Source organism: Carassius auratus, chromosome 34 (assembly GCF_003368295.1).
Source record: "Carassius auratus strain Wakin chromosome 34, ASM336829v1, whole genome shotgun sequence".
Lineage (NCBI taxonomy): Eukaryota > Metazoa > Chordata > Actinopteri > Cypriniformes > Cyprinidae > Carassius > Carassius auratus.
This window is the reverse complement of record NC_039276.1, coordinates 1911063-1933774: the sequence shown is the minus strand read 5'-3', so window position 1 is coordinate 1933774 and position 22712 is coordinate 1911063. Positions and strand designations below refer to the sequence as shown.

Here is a 22712-nt window from a genome sequence, read left to right as displayed (position 1 = left end):
TAGTGAGTCAAAACAAATGACATGAATTTGATCTGTAAATATTTGTATTTTGCAGGTGGTCACCTCTCCTGGAAGACAAAGTGTGGTGAGTTGAAATGTTTAATACACACATATTTTATGATGGTTGATATAATGCCAGAATCTTGTCATAAACTGGAATGCAACATTCATTGATGGACGGATTGGATTGACAAAGAAACTGCCGATGCATTTTGATCCGAAGGTCCAGGAACACTGTTCCAGAGCATGTCAGTGTAAATTATTTTCAATGCATCTGACATTATTCAATCTAACCAGCATGACTGAGGAAGGACATTTCACTGCTACTCAAATCTACACCCAGCCACAACTTCAAATCACAGTATGCTTAAAATACTGCAGCAGTTTCTTCCTCATTGCATTTTTTTTTTCATGCATTCAGCAGCACTGAACATCGAGACACCAAAAGGACACAGATATATATAAGAACACTACTCAACACATGCTAATTTCTGCAGGATTTTAGTCAGAAATGACCTTGAATTGTCAGCGGAATGATGCATAGTCACAGTAATCTAGCTGCGTATCAGAGATTTATAGCATGTTTTCAAATAATTCTTCTCTGATTTTACAATGCAGCATTATTAGATGAGTTGCATTGGCTTTGTTCTTGAAATGAATCATTTATGTATTGTTTTGGTAGACCGCACATTTTTTAAATGAGGAAAATCCCTGATGCAAAGCAGCAAAGGATCAGTGAAATGCCTTGCACTGAGAGTCAAGTCGAAACTGCTTTTTCTCTTTTCTGAGAGAACTTGATCTGCTTCTAGACAAGGGCAGACAAAGGTGAATGATGAACAGTGTAGAGTATTGATTTTCATACATGATAGTAGCGAATTTGATCAATTTTGGAGCTGGAATGGCCATGGAAACTCAATTTTGTATTTATGCTTTAGTTGTTCTGACTGTATGAAGTTAAATGTATTCAAGCGACACATTGAAGTGAAACATTTTTCAGAACTGATTCTTTTCATTAGCTCTGTTCCAAAACCATTTGAACATCATGTTAAAAGTTTAACTTCATTCAAGTTCCCTGCATCATATTTTATCAGATTTCTTGCTGGTTTTGAACACAAAAACACAGCGTGTGTGACAGATTTGATGATCTCTACAAAAGAAGAAACTTTGATCGTCACACTATTAAGAATCCTTGACTTGACTCACAATTCATTCCAACAGAACAGCAAATTATACATGAATGTTAGTTAAAAAATTACATCGAATGATTGTTTAAATTGAATGAAATACAGGTTTATTACTCGTCAACTTTTGATGAACTTGAAGCATACATACACAATTTAAAGTTTGCAATTTATAAGCCAATTTGGATAAAACCATATGCTAAAGTAAAAATTTCGCGGAGGATATAGATACAAAAACTTTTATAATACATACACACACACACAAACAAACACACACATACACTAATATAGTTACATTTATAGTTATGCGAAGTGATATCGTTCAAAAACATATGAACCTTAAGTATATGAACAATATTGTTGATTAAAAATGATGTTAGTTATTGTTGATGACAATAATTAAATGTTATTTTGAGCGAGCTGAGTGTGTTTTTGTGCTGTCATGGATAAATAGAAATGACAAAAAAACACCAGTAGGTGGCGACAAGTCCGTCTTAATGAGTGATTCGTTGAATCATTCATTTGAACGACTCACTAAGTATTAACTTTTTGTTTGTTCAACTGTTGTAAAAAATCCATATCACATTCACGGTTATGCTCACATGCTGATATTCGGGAAAATAGCACTCCTGCTTGTGTGATATAATTTAAGTATATCATGTCTAAAAACTAGGCATTAAAACTGCGTTAGGCTTCATCACACAATGAATACTCTTGGACTCTCAAGACGTGTTTTTTTGTATGTATTTTGGAGTCTCCTAAAATCATGAAATAGACTTATATTTTTCCCTGTCTGTGATGTCACAGCACAGGATAGTCGTCGGTCATTCAGTGTTTTCATGACATTGTGTTTCTGTGACTTTAGACTGATGAGTCATGTTTTTGGCTGATTGGGGTTACTGGCTTAAATAGTTCTTCCAGAGAGTCACACACATGCCAAGAACTGCCTCAGAGATGAATGGAAATGCTAGCAGGTATATGGGACCAAATTGGTGAGAACTGTGAGTATAAAGCAAGAGAGAGAACAAGGTCATGCCTCTTGTGACAGGTCAGCAGTCCACTCCCAGCATGCCTCTGTGGAGGAGGCGGGCAGAATACACTGAATTACACCTAAGAAGAGAGAGAGAGAGAGAGAGAGAGAGAGAGAGAGAGACAGAATGAGATAAAGACAGTGTAAGTTTGAACTTACGAGAGATGCTGCTGATGTCACTGCTGTAATCGCTGTGAGTGTGTGTGTGTGTGTGTGCATGAGTGTGTGTGTGCATGCACTGTAGTTGTACATCAGTTGAAGCGCATGCTGCATGAGGTGAAGCGGTCCTGACTCATTCTGAATCTTGAAAGAGAAACACCAGGGATATGCAGAATTTGGACCTTTACAGCCGACTGGACTCTAAGGTATGAGCGGAAGACTGGTTTTACTGTGTGGTTCAGGTTTTAGTGGCATCTGCTGCATGCAAACATTGCCAAATTCTAGGATTTAGTAAATACATGCATTTTTTATGATGCCCTTGATTGTGTGTTGCAGTATTAATACCGCCAGAAAATATGCATGTTTTAGAGAATTAAATTGAGCTGTTTTTGCACTTTGTGTGAACTGAGTGCAATAGTGCAATTTTGCAATAGTGCAAATTGTGGGTGATGTAGTCTGTGTACTGCAGAGGATGCAGCATGTTTTCTGCAGGCTGAATGTCATTGATCAGATGCAAGGTTAGCGCTGTGGAGGAGGGGTGCAGGAAGCTACAGTAAGAAGCAGGTTACATGCTGCAGATGTCGGCCAAGACCTCCCATAAATCCAGCACAGATCTCTGACACTGTCCTGCTTCATCCCTCGCCTTCTTTCTAGGATTATGAGAAATAAAAGTTCAAAACTGTCATTGGGATGGTATCCTTTCATAAAAGGTACAAATATGTACACCTTAGGTACTAACATGTACTTTAAAAAAACTAATATGGATCATTTAGGGCTAAATAAGGTACAAATAATTTTTTTTTTTTTTTTACTTTTTGACCTTAGGGTACCATCCCATCGACAGCCTTTTTTATTTTCTTGAGAATGTAGCTCCTACCCAGCATTTTATGGCATTATTAAAAATATTTAAATATTTGCATTGCAGAAGACAATATCATAATGCACCGCAACATGCTGAGTGACAAAATATATGTAATTCATTGCTGACAAAGTATAGGTTAAAATGATTCTGAATTAAAAATGAATAATTTACTAATTTGGTTGTTACCAGTGTTATTTTAGTATAACTGATATACTATTATAATTTTGTGTCCCACTTTTAATTCTCCCTAATACCTGTGTACTTACATAGTAACTAAATGTGTATGTAGTATGTAACCACAGTGTAAGTGCAAATTGGTACATAGTAGCTACAGCTATAATATTTATGTAACAAACCTCAGGATGGTTTGTGTAAGTACAAATGTGTAACAGGACATTGGTAACAACACTTTTTTCACTTCACTAAGTACTCGTGTAATAGGAATCATATAATTACATTTTGAAACAACAATATGTATAAGAGTAATTGGAACCAGGGGGTGGAGATGGGATCCAGAGGATAGAGAAGCATAGGTTTAGGGACATGTAAAGTGGAGGAGTTGGATCTCAAGTAGGAGTTGTTGCACCACTGTAATACAAGTGTACTTACATGGTTACTCCTCAGGAAATGTCCCCTTAATATAAAGTGTAACATTCTGGACACCATCCACAATTTTTATGTAAAGCCTAACTTGCTGGCCGCTGCTCTGTAACATTACATGATAAAGCTAATATAAAGTGTAACACTTTCTTTACCAAAAAGTGCTGTTAGTCCTGTTACACACTTGTACTTTCATTACCAAAAAGTGTTGTTACCAATGTCCTGTTACACATTTGTACTTACACATACCATTCAGTGGGTTGTTACATGTGTGTAGTTACACAAACATTAGAGCTGTAGATACTATGTATCAATGTGGTTACATACTATATACACATCTAGTTACTATTCAAGTACACATGTATTAGGGTACTTAATATAAAGTGGGACCTAATTTTGATATGGTTTTGACTTTATTTTTATTTTATGTGTTCACTTAAATTTTAGTGTTTTATTTTTATTAGTTTTTGTCTCAATAGTACTTATTCATTTTTATTTATACATTTTAGTTGATTTAGTTTTAGTTATTTTTGTAAGTTAAACTAAATGAAATTGAAAAATATTGCAAATAAAAATAAAATAATGCTTTTTTATATTTTATTTTATGTCAGTCAATGTTTATCTTATTTCAAGTAACATGTTTTTTTTTTATTGTTATGTATTTTTCATGGTTTTAGTTTCGTTTAAATCAGATATGTTATTTTAACACAGTCTCATAGCAATTCATAACTATTTTAAATTTCAGCTAATTGGTAATTATTTCTTATGAATTTGTATGATCTCATTTGCATGTATCTTGCTCAGCAATATTCTGTTAAACTTTTATTCAGGCATGACATAAGTTGTAGTTAGACAAAGTAGAGAGAAAGTTGGAAAATAGTTTATGCAAAATATTGTTTTATGCAATTTATTTATCGGTTTATTTAACAGGGACAATGCAGTATAACATTGCTACAGTTTCATGCAGCTGATGCTCTACATATAGGCTTCTAGCCAAAGGCTAATTTGCAGCCCCAGTCCCTGGTTAGGCAAAAAAAACAAAAAAAAAAAACAACAACAAATGAAATAAAATAAAATAAACAACTAAGTCTATGTACAACCATCAATGTTCACATATCTGCCTTTGTTTGAACCATTTTTTCAGTTTTGTTTGAAAAATATTCAACTGTGTTTGCATTTTCAATTCAGCTGACAAGCTGTTCCATAACAATGTACCTTGAACTGTAAATGTAGATTGTGCAAATTTAGTTTTTCTCTGTGGTGCTATACAGTTCTGTGTAGTTGCACCTCTTGTAGCGATCCCCCTACTACTCTGTTTTGATATTAATTTGCATATAACTTTTGGCGCAAGATTGTTTAAACATTTAAAAAACATTTTAATAACAGATGAATTTATACAATTTTCAAAACTAAGCAAACTATGTTTTTGTAAAATGCTACAGTGATGCCATCTGGTTGGTTTCTTATCCAAAACTTGTAGTGTTTGTTTACATAGGGATCTAACAGGTTTAATAGTCAGTTGAGAAACCTGACTCCAGACAGTCACACAGTGTGGCCATGTCCACGTCTGATGACGTCATCGTTTCAGAAAATATACGGATTAGCCGTCCAGACGAAAACGCAAAGACGGCGTTTTCAAATTTATCCACTCTGGGACCCGGTTTCAAAAAATAGCGGTTTCACTTGATGAAAACGCCGGATCCGTGTGGACGAAACGCCTATCCGATAAAAAATTTGTGCGTATTCACAGAAACGCGTCTCCGTGTGGACGGGGCCTAAGATAAGTGTGAAAAAATCATTGCATGCATGTATAACTTGGCTGCTTTCAAGGATATATATGGTCTAATCATGTAAAAACAATTCAGATTTGTTTTGATTGTTCTACATAGCTTCTTAACATGCATATCAAATTTCAAATGAGAGTCTAAAATAACACCTAAATATGTAAAATTAATTAACTGTTTCAATTTCCTTTTAATTATAAAACCACTCATTTCCTTCTTTCTGATTGAAAAACACATTGAGACAGTTTTTGTACAATTCAGGGTCAAACAACTATGACAATGTAGCATACTTGCGTATTATTTTATAGCAAGTATCAAAATCAGTCTTGTATAGTTAAAACTTGTCACAATGAATTTTGCTTTGTGAAGAGCAGGATGTATGTTTCAGGTTTTGGAACAGAGCTTTTCTCAGTTATTTAAGAACAGCTAACTATTTGCATATTCACCTAGTTAACACTATGTCATGTACAAACCTGATTCCAAAAAAGTTGGGACACTGTACAAATTGTGAGTAAAAAAGGAATGGAATAATTTACAAATCTCATGAACTTATATTTTATTCACAATAGAATATAGATAACATATTAAATGTTGAAAGTGAGACATTTTGAAATGTCACACCAAATATTGGCTCATTTTGGATTTCATGAGAGCTACACATTCCAAAAAAGTTGGGACAGGTAGCAATAAAAGGCCGGGAAAGTTAAATGTACATATAAGGAACAGTTGGAGGACCAATTTGCCAATTATTAGGTCAATTGGCAACATGATTATGTATAAAAAGAGCCTCTCAGAGTGGCAGTGTCTCTCAGAAGTCAAGATGGGCAGAGGATCACCAATTCCCCCAATGCTGCGGTGAAAAAAAATGGAACGATGTCAGAAAGGAGTTTCTCAGAGAAAAATTGCAAAGAGTTTGAAGTTATCATCATCTACAGTGCATAATATCCAAAGATTCAGAGAATCTGGAACAATCTCTGTGCATAAGGGTCAAGGCCAGAAAACCATACTCGATGCCCGTGATCTTCGGGGCCTTAGACAGCTCTGCATCACATACAGGAATGATACTGTAATGGAAATCACAACACGGGCTCAGGAATACTTCCAGTAAACATTGTCGGTGAACACAATCCACCGTGCCATTCGCCGTTGCCGGATAAAACTCTATAGGTCCAAAAAAGAAGCCATATCTAAACAGGCGTTTTCTCTGGGCCAAGGCTCATTTAACATGGACTGTGGCAAAGTGGAAAACTGTTCTGTGGTCAGACGAATCAAAAAGTTGAAGTTCTTTTTGGAAAACTGGGACTCCATATCATCCAGACTAAAGAGGACAAGGACAACCCAAGTTGTTATCAGCACTCAGTTCAGAAGCCTGCATCTCTGATGGTATGGGGTTGTATGAGTGTGTGTGGCATGGGCAGCTTACACTTCTGGAAAGGCATCATCAATGCTGAAAGGTATATCCAAGTTCTAGAACAACATATGCTCCCATCCAGACGTCGTCTTTTTCAGGGAAGATCTTGCATTTTCCAACATGACAGTGCCAGACCACATACTGCATCAATTACAACATCATGGCTGCGCAGAAGAAGGATCCGGGTACTGAAATGGCCTGCCTGCAGTCCAGATCTTTCACCCATAGAAAACATTTGGCTCATCATAAAGAGGAAGATGCGACAAAGAAGACCTAAGACAGTTTAGCCAGACAACAATTAGACAAGACAAGAATGGGACAACATTCCTATTCCTAAACTTGAGCAACTTGTCTCCTCAGTCCCCAGACGTTTGCACACTGTTATAAAAAGAAGAGGGGATGCCACACAGTGGTAAGCATGGCCTTTGAGATATGTTGATGCCATGAAATTTAAAATCAACTTATTCTTTGCTTTAAATGATACATTTTCTCAGTTTAAACATTTCGAAACTTCCGCATCTTTGCATTCCGTTTTTATTCACAATTTGTACAGTGTCCCAACTTTTTTGGAATCGGGTTTGTAGTTAAGAAGCTCATCTAAAGACTTAAGATATAGAAAGATGGTGCACTCATATTACTTGAGAAATACAGCAACACACAATATGGTGGAATGCATCTGAATACGTCCTGCCTTCTATATAAATCAGCCAATGCGCACGATTTGCTAATTCCTTCCCTCGATTTGCTAAATCGTGCACACAATTTACCAATTCGTTCTCTTGATTTATAAATCGTGCTTGATTAAGCAAATCAAGGGAAAGTATTAGTAAATTGTGTGCACAATTTATAATTTGAGGGGAACGAAATAGTAAATTGTGCACACGATTTAGCCTACTATTTTTCATGCATGCCTTGTGCGATATTATACAAAGGTGACTAAAATGTTTCTTACATTCTATTGATTTTATTTTTACCCAAAATATAATGTTATTTGAATGTTTATTTTTAACATTTTAAGAATGTTAAAATGTTTAGTTTCCTTGTCGTGATTAGAATGTTATTTGAAGGTTACAAAAAAAACCTAATGTTTCTTAGAACATTCAACAAGTACAAATGACATCATAAGAAGGACGTTCTGAAAATATTGTTCTAAGAATCTTGTTCAACCTTCGTCAAATATTAATATAAGCTATAGGAATGTTCAATTAAAAATTACGTTTTGTCCTAACATTTATATGACTTGTAAAAAACATTAGTGAAAGTTGCAAGAACTTCTTCATCCTGGAATATAAGCTTTTATAACACTATTTGGTCTTAGGAGACAATATTTATGGGACAGTTCGGCAAGCAGTTTTTGAGATTTCAGGATCGACTCATTCAAAGAGGACAAGACTTGGTCTAAGTTACCCGAAATTGCTGGCCAGAGGTGTTGCAAATATGGCCGCCGAGTGAACATGCTTTCCTTGAAATAGCTTTTGGATCATCCATTGGCTTCTACAGCATTTACTGCACTTAACTGCCCTGTATGGATTTACTGTGCTGCAGCTGATAGTGATATTCTCCTCCATCTGCCCTTTCAGGATGCTTATGATTATCTGCTTTATCCAATTAAATCAATGTGAACCATCACGGGACGTTCACTAATCTCCCACTCTAATACTGCTTTAAAGAGATAGTTCACCAAAAAATGATAAGTCTGTCATCATTTAGGGGGAAGTCGTGGCCTAATGGTTAGAGAGTTGGACTCCCAATCGAAAGGTTGTGAGTTCGAGTCCCGGGCCGGAAGGAATTGTGGGTGGGGGGAGTGCATGTACAGTTCTCTCTTGAGCAAGGCATCGAACCCCCAACTGCTCCCCGGGCGCCGCAGCATAAATGGCTGCCCACTGCTCCGGGTGTGTGTTCACAGTGTGTGTGTGTGTGTGTTCACTGCTCTGTGTGTGTGCACTTTGGATGGGTTAAATGCAGAGCACAAATTCTGAGTATGGGTCACCATACTTGGCTGAATGTCACGTCACTTTTACACACCTTCATGACAGCCTAAACCAGTAGGAGTTTCTTTATTTTGAAGAATGTTTGAGGAATTGACTTTCAATGTGTAGCAAAACCACAATAGGCGTATTTTTGTAGGTAAACCCATAAGGCTACGTTCACACTGCAGGCTGAAACGACCAAATTCCTATTTTTTAGCCCCTATGCGACCTATATCTGATCTTTTCATGACAGTCTGAACGACACAGATCCGATCTTTTCAAATGTGACCAAGGCCACTTGGGTATGTGGTCCTGAATCCGATACGTATCCGATCTTTTGAAATGTGACCTCCGTCTGAACGGCCAAGCCACATGTATCCGACCCGTATGTCATTGATACGCTACAAATGCCATAATTCTGCGTTGAAGTAGGCGGGAACGAGAAAAGCCACTCACATCAGTATCCCACCACTCGACTCCGCACCCAGACGTTTCTCTGTACCGACGTTGCTAACACTGCTCCACAAAACTCCATGGCCAAAAACCTTCTTTTTAATTTTCTTCTTAAAATGAGAAGATTGTAATTGTGCTGGCTCCGTTGGTGATATAACTTTAATATTGCAAAAAGAGCTCCGCTGTTGACTACACTGTTGTTGACATCTATGTTTAACGTTAACTACTTCCGCTAACAACGAGTGACGTTGTTCACCGTTGAGTACTCTTCTGCGCATGCGGGTCACTTCTGGGTCATTTCACGTTCACACAGGAGATCACAAAAGTTCGAATTTAATTGGAAATGTGAACGGCCTTGCAAAAAAATCGGAATTGAGCATTAAGCCCTGCGGTGTGAACGTAGCCTAAGTTTGCATCATCCTGGTTCCCTCAACAAAAACCCAGTAGGTAGGTATGTACAGTAGATAGACAGATGGATTCCACTCTTGCATCTCAGCATGCTTTGGGTCAAGCATGTAGTAAAGTCTATGCTGTGTTTTGGCAGGTCAGTGTTGCATATTACTTCGCCAGAACCTTTCCATCTTCTGTGAGTTTATCCTTTCACAAGGTTTAAGTGAACAAAAGTATTTTTTCCTGTGGCTAAGAGGATTTCATGTCAATTTGTGTCCATTTTCTCTAAGTAAACAGCATTAAAATTAAGCTGACTGCTCTTTCTGTTATTTTGGGGGAAATCCAAAATACTTGTTCTTTGGAAATTTCCACAAAAGTGAGATTATATTCAGTAATAATGGAGCTGTATACTGAGAAAACAAGAGCTGAAATGATTAAAGTGTTATTTTTCAGACACTTCTAAAATTATACCAAAGCAGTCTCTTTCAGCCAGCTGGAATCTGTCTGATCCACAAGAGAATAGCGATGAAAACAAGATGGTGACTATCAGTTTCATACTCTTTGCAGCTTCATCTTGCGCCTGTCTGACTGACATGTCAACTAGGCGATCACAGTTTCATTTGTTTTTACGTGCTGTTTACAAGAGGGTTTCTCCGACAAATAGCGTAAAAAATCTACAGTTCTGCTCATGAACTGTATAGTTCTCCAAACATTCTGACAAGGTTCTCTAAAGTTATGAACAAACGTTCTTCCAGTAACATTAATATCAGAGTTTCCGGTTTTTGAAAGTTTTCTCAAAATTTGATTGCAAAAGCATTATTTATCCATTGTTCACGCTGGGTTGAATTCCGAATTGGAATTTGAATTTGAATTGGTTTAAAAAAAAATGTTTAATGTTACTTGATTTAGAATGTCCAGATTCATTCAAAAGTAACATTCTCACTATGTTTCATCGGATTTTTTGAATGAATTTTTGAATGGTTAGATTTTCCCATACTGTTTGCCAAATGATACAATTTAACATTTGGTTACATTTGCAATGAAAATAAACAATGAAGTAGATAAACAACTTATGTTTTGAACATTGTTTTCTTAATTGAATGTGTTGCGAACATTAGTAAAACATCCTTAGAATAAGTCTTTATTAGCTGGTTTGCTGCATATTCAAATAAAACTGAATGTCCTTGCAAGTATTGGGTTTGGTGACATGGAACCTGCAATGGTTTATTGATCCAGTCCATCTGAGATGTGTATTAACCACTGTATGCAGAACATACAGCCGCTATTTATAGCTGTTGCACAGACCAGCTTTATGAGACACTGTTCTGTCATAGCTCAGTTATTTAAGGGAAGTCGTGGTCTAATGGTTAGAGAGTTTGACTCCTAATCCTAGGGTTGTGGGTTTGAGTCTCGGGCCGGCAATATCATGACTTAGGCCTCCTTGAGCAAGGCACCGAACCCCCAACTGCTCCCCGGGCACAGTTTGGGGAGGGACTATCTGTTTGCTTGACCAGTGGCAGATGTGCAGTGTCTTTATTTCTTCCATTCAGTTTGGTGATGCTGTTGGTGCAGAAATGATGCACGTCAGCTTTAAAGAAACGTAATTTTTTAGTTCACTGTATTGAGGCTTGTTTCTGTTTTGTTCCCTCACATGAACTTGAGAGAGTGTGTAGTGTAGTGTGTCGTCTCTTTACTGGATTACAGCCTCGGATGTGTGCAGATCCACACAGAAGGAGAGTGTGTGGCGGTTTGGTCATAAGAGGAGAGGATTCAGGATAAAGAGATTAGTCCTCATGGAGATTACATGCTATTCATATTTTAGGCAGGGCAAAAGGCACTCATCTGAATGTACGCCTTATGTGTGTGTGTGTGTGTGTGTGTGTGTGTGTCTGAGAGAGAAAGAACCTTATGCCGTTTTAAAGAAATCAAGATAATTGTTTCTAGTGGTTACTAAAGCAATAAGCATCAGGATGCGGTAGCGATGTTGCAGCTTGCTCTCAAACTTATATTTTTAAAAGCACTAAACAGTTTCAAAATTCACATTTGAGGAATGACTTTAGATCTAATTTTAAGATTGATATTTTAATTGAATATAACACGTCCATCCTTTTGGATTACACAGTTTTAACGTAAACCAATGAACTGAATGTGATTCCTATTTGTCAGTCATACGTAAATGAAACAGGTAAGGATACGAATATCTGTGATTTATAATATGCAATCAATACTGTGTTTATGTTTGCATTTATCTATATAATCAATATCTAATAAAATAGTCTATTTGATTCAATCTCATAATCATTTTAACTCATTCAGTCTTACTCTTTCCACAACTAGCCATATTTATGTTCATCTTTTGAACAGATTATATTGAATTGCTTTTACAATAAACAAATGCTGATTCCAAGCAATATATAGTCATTTTGAAAATATGATTATTGAAGTGAAATAAAATATGTGCACACTCTTAATAATAAACTACTCCAGGATTGAGTGCTCATACATGTATGTAATACATGTATGTGGTCCTATTGTGTTTTAATAGCATGTTTGATTTAAACATCAGTAGATAAAATCCTGTTAGAGTTCAATTCATGTTTGAATTCGTTCAGAATGTCAGATTCAGTGAATCAATTTGATTAAAAACTGATTCAGTGATTCATTTCTATCATCAGTCAAATATGTGCCACTGAAGAGGCATTTTTCATGTTCAAATGTTAAGAAATAAATATGGATGATTATTACTACTGATGCATATAAATAAAAATTATGGAACATAATTTTGTGCCATTATTTTTAATACTGTATTAAACATTTCAAATCAGGTTTATTCAATTAGTTCAGAGGAAATTAATACACTACAGGTCGGATTGATTTTTTATGTTTTTGAAAAAAGTCTCTTCTGCTCACCAAGGCTGCATTTATTTGGTCAAAATTACATAAAAAAAAAAAAAAAAATTATTCAAATCTCAATAACCATTTCTGATTACTAACAACGTTGAAAACTGTTGTGCTGCCAAATATTTTTGTGGAAACCCTATATATATATATATATATATATATATATATATATATATACATATATATATATATACATGTATTAAATGGTAGTGTAAATGTTGAGATATATGTTGAATATAACTATTCTAGCATAGTTTTAAATAGATTGCATGTATGTGTGCAACAGTAGTATTGTATTTTTTTGGTAAGACTGTATCTCTGCTCTTATGTAATTGCTCTGAGGGTTGATCTTGGCTCGGTACCATCTGTTTTAATGCTGCGTGTTTTTCAGTAATGAGGCGTTAAAACAGCAGCTCGTTGCGATCAGCAGCTGGTCAGTAATGCTGTCTGTTGAGAACAAATGCACAAATGCAGCCTCCTTTCGTTATGCACTGAGACGAAGGGAATCTCGAATAGAAACTGCGTTAACCCTGTTCATTAGACTAGCAACCATTCTTTTGCACTAATTAAAGATTCCCTCAAGAGCTCGTTATGACACTCAGTTGTTTTATGCTGAAGCTGAGTGAAGAGTAAGTGTATACTAGTTGTATTTCTGCATGATACAGATACAGCGAATGAACTGAAGTTTGCTATATTTAAAACCTGCCTTAAATATTCACGTTATAACTCGTATACTGTACATATTCTATTAAATGTATAATTGTTCTTTCATTAAGGAATGATGTATATTACAACCAACAATGATTGATTAACTTGAAGAAAATCTGTTGGATTTTGACCTTTTACAGAGACGCATTTGGTCGATGCATTTAATCAGATCATCTTGCATTATGTCATTTCAACGCTATCTCACGACCAATTCGTACGTATTTTACGAGGTGGTTTATTCATACGAAGTTGCACGACCTCACTCGTACGATTTTAAAAGATTTGTCTGAACCCCAGTGACGGTTAGATCTAGGGGAGGGGTTAGGTGTAGGTCATTCGTACAAATTCATACGAATTGTGCAACTCGTAAAATACGTACAATTTTGCAAAAATCGTATGAATTTGTACGAGTGTGGTCGTACGAATTCGTACGAATAAGCCACTTTGTAAAAATATTTTTTTTGTTTTACCTTGGTGAGCAGGAGAGATTTGTTTCATATAATACTTAAAAATAATAATCCAGTCCCTAACTAAGCAGTAGTGTGCATTTTATCGTTTCATGCATTTTATGGTGTTAGATATGGCTTTAAACAATAGAAACTTAATTATTGATCATAGTATATTGTTAAAAATTTATGGAAAATAAAATATAACATTTTTCATGTAAGTAATGTATTTTAAATATTAAATCACTATAATTTACCATGCAAACTGTATGCATATTAATATGCATTTTTGTTGTGTATATTCTACATGCTAATGTTTGTGCATATTAATGTCCTCAACACTGCTATTTGTCCAGTTGTAAATTGCTCATATACCTCTCTAGCACTCTTTTTTCTTTTAAAGAGAAATTAAAGGTAAATTTCAGTGTCAAGTTGTGGAGAAGCTTTCAATATGAAAATGTGTCTTTGTTAAAGAGTCGGTTTGATTTCATGCTGTTGGCTACATTAGTAACCATGGTAACTGTTTCATAGTTGTTCCCATAGAAAATAGAGCAATACATTGAGGAACCAGATGAAAATACAGCAGCGACCTCAAGCAATGCATTAGTTCATTTTTACAGCAGTGCATTTGATTATCATTATTTACTCACGCTTATAGCACTCCAAACCTGTATGGAGCTTAGCAATGGCATATAGCAATGCCATTTTAACCATCTATATTTTATCAATCTCATCCAAAAATATATTTTTTAAGTAAATAGAATGTGCATTTTAAATAAAATTTTTGTCTCTTTAATGTTATGTTAATGTTACATAGGTTGTGATATACTATTAATATTATATATTTGTTCATATAAATATTAATATTATTATTTCATGGACTGTGTTTCTTTAGTATCATTGAGATAATATTACAGTTTTTATTAATATTTACATTTTCTGTATTCATTTCAATTTCAGTTAGTAATTTTATATTTCTGTCATTTTTATTCTTTTTTAGAAATGTTATGGTTATTTTAGTACATTTAAGTGTGTTATTTTTAGAACACGTTAACCTAAATGAAAATAAGAAATGTTGCCTGTTTTATAATATTGCCGTGTAGTGTGATTTATTTAATAAATAGTTCATAATTAAAGTTCTAATAAATGTAATATGTAACAATATTAATATATGGAGAAGATTTGGAGATTTTCTGGGAAACATGCACTCACGTTATCTTCAGAAAATGTTAAAAGCTAGTTCACTCTCCACTCTTCTGCACAGCTAGGGTCAGATGAATGTGTGTGTGGTCAGTATCTGTCTCTGTGTGACGGTCCGGGACGAGTGCATCTGTCAGAGAGACGCATCCATTTCACCTGTCACTCTGAGACAGACCTAAATACTGACGTCTCTCTCTCTCTCTCTCTCAGAGGAATGATGAGGAGGCTGTGGTGGACAGAGGAGGCACTCACTCCATGCTTAAAGCTGGACTGGAGAAGGAGGAGCTAGAAGGTAAATACATACTAAGACATACATGCATTTAAAAAAAAAAAAGTATTTCTGAATATCATATGTCTGATTTTATTTATTGCAATTATTTTTATTTGTTATGCATTTACCGATTTGCACCAAATTCTAATGCATGAGCTTTTAAAATGTTTTAAATGAGTAGGAATTCATATTTTAAGGATGCATTAAATTGGTCAGAATTGATGGTAAAGACACTTATAATGTTACAAAAGACTTCTGTTTCAGATAAATGCTGTTCTTTTGAACTTTCTGTCCATCACAGAAATAAATTACATATTTACAAATATTCACATAAACCGCTCTTATTTTAAATTATAAAAATAGTTCACAGTATTACTATTTTACTGTATTTTTTATTAAATAAATGCAGCTTTGGTGAGCTTTAGGATGATACACTTCGTAGCAGTTTTCACCCATAATCTGCTAGTAAATTTCACAAATAATAGTAATAAAAATAACAAGAAGTCACACATTGAATTAAATGTGATTTTTTTTTTTTTTTGTAGAAAGACTGACATAGTATATTTTTGTAAAAACGTGCTTCGGTAATCTTTGCTCACAACTAAAAAAAAAAATAATAATACTTTTTTTGCACCCTCTGTATATATAGAATGTATATACTGAATCTGCATATATACATACACCGATAAATGCCTCACTGTTTGCAATGCATTTTACACTGACATCAAAATGTATTGTGAATTTGACGTTCGAATAGTTTTTATTTTCATTGTGCCGATGATGAAGTATACAGTATCTTCAAAAATACAGCTTCAAGTGTAGAAAATGAGCAGTCCTGTATCTACTGTCATACACACACACACACACACACACACACACACACACAATAATACTGAGCTGTTTTAGAGCATCAACTACACAAAGAACTTAATGGCAGTCTGAGAGGAAAGTCTGTGGGTGGCAAATCAAGAGCATGTCCCCCCTGTGTGTGTGTGTGTGTGTGTGTGTGTTTATCTGCCATGTCATGAATCGAGAGCCAGGTGGGAGGACAGATATCTGGTATTTGAGAGCGATTCGCAGGGGAAAAAGAGCAGCTACTCATGCATCTTCTCAAAGACGGCAGATGACGTCAGCTGCTCTCGTTCCCCGTCTGCTATTTTAACATCCTACTGTTTGATGACGAGAAAGAGGCAGAGAATAATTACAGTATCCAAATTAGAATAATAAATGGGTCATCAAACTCTCTTTGTCCAAACAGAGGCTCCATATCCCACACGTCTGAAATAATCACATGCTTTTCTGTTTATGTTTTATGCATTAATTATTCATACAGTATGTGTTTCTAACTTTGGCAGATGAACTTGAAGAACTCATGTCTTGATGAAAGCAGGTTTCTTCCTCGTGCTGATGTGTTTTCTATTGAAACAAGATGATACATATACATTTAGGCAATTAGCAGATAGTTGTTCTTTTTACATTGAATCAGATCAATATTTAAATTATAATATATGATATAATTTTAATTTTAATTATAGCAGGGATGTAACATAGTACTACTGATATAATATACTATTTTATATAATATTTGTTAATAATGACAATTTAAATATTTTTTAAAGCAAATATAATGTGAATTTTGAATACATTTTGTTTTTCATATTACTATTATCAATATTTTTTACAAGAGTGTACAATTCTATGAATATATATATATTGTAACAGCTTAACTAATTTAAGTAAATACATTTTAAATATTTATTTTTGTCTCTTTAATATTGATATTAACATTAATTGTTATGGAGTACAACTGTGTTAGTATTATATAATATTTTACCTATTTTTAAAAGCAAGTAGAATTTATGTTAGTGTTGTTTAATGTCAGTTTTGTCTCTTTAATATTAATATTATCAATAATATTTACAGGGGTGTAGAAATCTATTAATATTATATAATAGTTTATATATTTTTTAATAACAATATAAATATTTTTAAGTAAACAATAATGTACATTTTACATTTTAATTGTGTCTCTGTCATAACTTTTACAGAAGTGTAAAATTCAATTGCTATTACATAATATTTTATGTACTTTTTATTAATAATTGTAATAATATTATTATTATTATTAATATTTTAGTGGTAAATTTAGTATATTCAATGTTAATATTAATTATATAATATTTTATTATATTGATCTTAATAAAAACAATGTGTATTTGGTCATTTTATCATTAATATTAATATGCATTAACATAAATATATATTTTTTAATTATTATGAATTATTAAAGCGACATAACATGTTATTATTATTCTATAATATTGTAGTTATATATCTGTGCAGTCAGATTTTTTTAATGTATTTAGCTAACAGTTGCTGACAGACACGAACTGGAAACTACAAAAGTCCCATTTTGATTTCATCAGGGTTTTGAATACACTATGTTTGGTCAAGAAAACCTCACTAATTCATCACTCTGCATTATAGTGGAACGACGAGTTGTAAGATGCAAATATAAAATCAGTTTTCTAAGTCTCTATGAGGTGTGTGACAGCAGCAGGCAGATTCACTGTTCGCCTGCATCTCTCTGACAAGGACAGGCTGAAATTATGTGGATATTACCCACAATTCCATGCAGTAATGAGCCGACTGTCAAGATATAGGACCCATACATATTAGACTGAGCTGTACTGACAAAACTGCTTGTAAGATCAAAAATATGACTTTTGCCCACTCACTGTGGCTTATGAATACAAATGCAGTTTCAGAGTTTGGATAAATGTCATTTATTCAGATTCAATCTGGATCTGCCCTGAAGCTCACAAAATAGTACATGCACAAAAACACCTTGCGTGTTCATGCATACAGGATATTTCGTGCTTAAATAAGAAAATGTGAAGTGACAATTTCCCCACTACTTGCTATTTCACTGCTGAAATGTTCTGAGTGGTTTCTGTGGTGGTTGCATTAAGCAAAGATCTTACCCTCAAGTCTCTGAAACAAGCTAAAACTGTTCGAAATGAATAGCATTTATTGAAATAAAGCTGAAATAAAATCAAATAGAAATATCAGATGAAAATCTTGACCTTAGAAGACAAAAAAAAAAAAAAAAAACTACAAGAAATGACAAAAGCATGTAACAAACATTACTAAAACAAAACTAAAATTAAAATGAAAACTAAAAATATGAACATAAAAGCTAATACTACAAATTCTATAATATAAAAAATAATGTAAATACTACATATATATATAGTATAAATATAATAATATTATATACATAATACTAAAATAACTTTCTTTAAATAGTTAAATAAAAATAAAGAAAAACAAAAAAGAAAAGCCTAAATAAAAATAAGAAATATTTCCTTAGCAACTTTAAATAAACTTTATAAGACTAAAAAAAAAAAATATATAGGCAAAATATAATCATTATAAATAACATTTAATAAAAATGACAAATGCACATAACACAAACAGGTATTATAAAAAATAAAAGCTAACAATAATATTATAGTAAAATATAATACTGTATTAGTATTTAAATTATATAAATAATACTAATATAAATAGTATAATAATACTAAATAGCACTTTAGTAATATTATAGTATATATGTATATACTTTAATAATAAATCAATTATATTATAAATACTACAAATTATCGAATAAATAGTATAAAAGTATATTAATAATGCTAAAATAACACTGTTCTGATATTCCGGTCTTGTGTTTTTGATCTGCACATTATCTCAAGTTATACATGACTTTCCAGTGTTTGGAAACACACAATGTCAGCCGAATAACGTCTAAAGCTTTGGAAATGGATCTATAAGCTCGTTTCCCACTGCTTTCAGTCCTTCTCATAATGTTATGTAATTCAAGGACACCAGGAGAGCTTTACCATGTCATTTCATCCAGCTGTTTAGAGCCATTTTAACAGGCAGATCTGTTTTCTATATGATGGCATCCGTTACAGATCTTATATAATAATATATAATGGACAGATGTTATGTTTTCCCAGCATTTAAGCCCTCGGGTCATATTAAAGTGATTGATGAGTGTTATCTGTGTAGTTTAGCACTGTTTAAAAATAGCAGATGACTATATTAGTTAAATGGATTTAGTAAAAGTAGTTACTGTACCAAAAATTGTACTACAAAAGTGTCTTGATCCACTTCAAAACCTAATATAAGCTGTCTACCTAGACATCAGCTCAAGGTATCAGGATCAGAAAGAGCTTTATTTACACACGCAAGGAACTGGTGTCAGCTTTCAGTACAGAAACTACATATATCATATATTTAAAGCAGCATCTGTTCCTAAAGGTAGGCAGCTGTATAATTATTTTATGTTTCATAATTATGCAATATAATTATTCCAAACGAGTCACGGTATAATTATGCAGCCTTCTAAGATGCCTTCTTTTAGCCAAATACTAAAGCAGCAATGCATGCATCTTTCATGGAGAAGACAATCCCATAATGCAGTCAGAGACAGGAAAAAGAAAATCCATCCAATAATTTACAATATTAATTATACATGTCGGTTATGTTGAAATGTTGATTATTAATGTACTTCTAGTTAATTCGATGCACAAAAAATGTGGTCTCTTTAATAATAATATTAGCAGATTTTACAGGGATGTAAAGGGATTGTATAATGTATTAATTTAAATATATTTCAGTAAATAAAATGCACATTTTAAATGTGAACTTTGTCTCTTTAATATTAATAATATTTGTTATGGGGTGTAACCCACTATTGATATTATTAACATACTATTAATACTTATTAATATTTTTTTTATATTTCAAAATATTTTATTATATGAGTGTTTTAAGTAAATAGTGTATTTGATCTTATTAATACTAAAAACCAGAGAAGTCTCATTTTACATGCAAATGAAACATTTTTTATTTATTTACTTATATTTTGTTTTTATCCAAATGCACTGAAAAAAAAAATGGGTTTAGAAACTGTTTACACGCAGAAATTGCTCGTAAATTTCACTATTAATTGCAAAGAAATGGGAACGAACATGTAGAAAAACTGAAATGAATCTGAAATTTTCTTTTAAAACATACTTCAATTTACATTTTGAAAAATATTTATTTAGAGTGTGCATGATGTTTATTTTCAGTTATGCTTACTTTGAGACCAGTGCTATTTAACAAATGAACTCAGAAGATGAAATGTGAAAAGCACACATATGATTGAATGTAATCTCTCACCGGTGCTTGTGTTTGTGTTTGACGGACAGGTCACAGGACTCTGTATATCGGGGTTCATGTTCCTCTGGGCAGAAGAACCCACAGCCGTCATCGGCATCATGGACACCGACACAGAAAGAGGAGCAAGGAGAGAGACTCAGGCGTCGAAGACGGACGAGAATCACCTTCATACAGTAACCGTTCATCCTTCCGTCAGTGACTTTCTTACTCAGTATTTATGAGATATTATTGGGAGATCTAGAGTGACAACTGATATTTATATCACTTTATGTAAGTAGTCTGCTATACTATTATAAAGATCTCATTGATTTATTTTATACGCTAAGAATTTCATCTTAATTTTTCAATAAAAAATAAAAATAAAAAAAATAAATATATATATATATATATATATATATATATTATATATATATATATATATTACATATATATATATTACATTTATTAATTCATAAATCATTTCATATGTGAGGCTTTACAGGGTTAATTATTATTATTATTTTTCAGACTATTATTTCATATATCAGGCTTTACAGGGTTAATTATTATTATTATTATTATTATTATTATTATCAGACTATTATTTGATATATCAGGCTTTACAGGGTTAATTATTATTATTATTATTATTATTATTATTATCATTATTATTATTAGCAGACTATTATTTCATATATCAGGCTTTACAGGGTTAATTTTTTTTTTTTCAGACTATTATTTCATATATCAGGCTTTACAAGGTTAATTATTATTATTATTATTATTATTATTATCAGACTATTATTTCATATATCCGGCTTTACAAGGTTAATTATTATTATTATTTTCAGACTATTATTTCATATATCAGGCTTTACAAGGTTAATTATTATTATTATTATTATTATTATTATTATTATTATTATTATTATTTTCAGACTATTATTTCATATATCAGGCTTTACTGGGTTAATTATTATTATTATTATTATTATTATTATCAGACTATTATTTCATATATCAGGCTTTACAGGGCTAATTATTATTATTATTTTCAGACTATTATTTCATATGTCAGGCTTTATAGGGTTAATTCAAGATACATTTAAGTCGAGACACAAAATTATTTAAGATACTAATATTGTTTTCTAAAAAAAAATATCAAAATTAAGTACATTTATGCTTAAAACAAAACAAAAATGATAAAATCTGCCAGTTAAATAAATGTATTTGTTAATTTACATTTATTTCAATAATAAATTTAGTTTTAATCCATTTAAATTAATTAAAATAAAAGTAAATCTTGAATTAAATGTGTTTAAATATTTGTATAGAAAAACAAGAGAATAATACTGAGTAAGAAAATCTGTCTTTTCTGTCCATCTGCTTTATTTCTGCATGTTTGCTGTCATCCTCTGTTCCTTCTGATGTCCTTTCATCATTTCCGTTTCTCTTTGCTGGTCTGTCCTGTTATATCATTTATCTTTGAAGCTCTCTCTCTCTCTGTGTGTGTGTGTGTGTGTGTGTGTGTGTGTGTTTCGCTGTGATCTCGACAGGCTCAGAGTTGGAGTGTGTGTTGCTCTTTTAGCAGCTCACCATGATGACTCAGTCCTGCTAGATAGCATCTGCTTCTTTTCTGTGCTTTATTATTATGGACATAATGCATGTTGAACACAGAACAGCTTTGGTCTCTGATGCTTTTGGCTGCCTATTTTAGCCGTGTGACCCCTTTCAACTGAGCTTGGTAGTTTATTGAGGTCATTGAAATGCTGTGTCACAGATACTCCCTCCCAGAGGGTGCAGTTTCTGCTGGGCACTGAGGATGGTGATGAAGAGCACATCCCACACGACCTCTTCACCGAGCTGGATGAGATCTGTCTGCATGACGGAGAGGATGCTGAGTGGAGAGAAACTGCCAGGTACTGTCATTCAATATGCACTTATGGGTCAAAGACAAACAATGATGAAAAGTACTAAAAAAAAAAAAAAAAATACTGAAGAAAATAATATATATAAATATGACGTAATCTTTAATCCTGAGTTCATCAAATGTCTCAAAAAAGTGGTAAATCTAGTAAAAAATTGAAAAAATATTTCCATAAACATTGAATAGAATATGAGTGTGTATATCT

At 33.2% G+C, this 22712-nt stretch overlaps 1 protein-coding gene across 1 annotated transcript in view; it reads left to right on the top strand.

Annotated features, from left to right (window-relative positions):
• Window positions 1-22712, top strand: part of LOC113052925 (sodium-driven chloride bicarbonate exchanger) — a 58489-nt gene that overhangs the window by 4595 nt on the left and 31182 nt on the right. The window contains exons 2-5 of the mRNA XM_026217409.1: window positions 56-85; window positions 15306-15387; window positions 20631-20774; window positions 22361-22499. Of these exons, the coding sequence (XP_026073194.1) occupies window positions 56-85; window positions 15306-15387; window positions 20631-20774; window positions 22361-22499 (395 nt within the window). The remainder of the gene's footprint in view (window positions 1-55; window positions 86-15305; window positions 15388-20630; window positions 20775-22360; window positions 22500-22712) is intronic.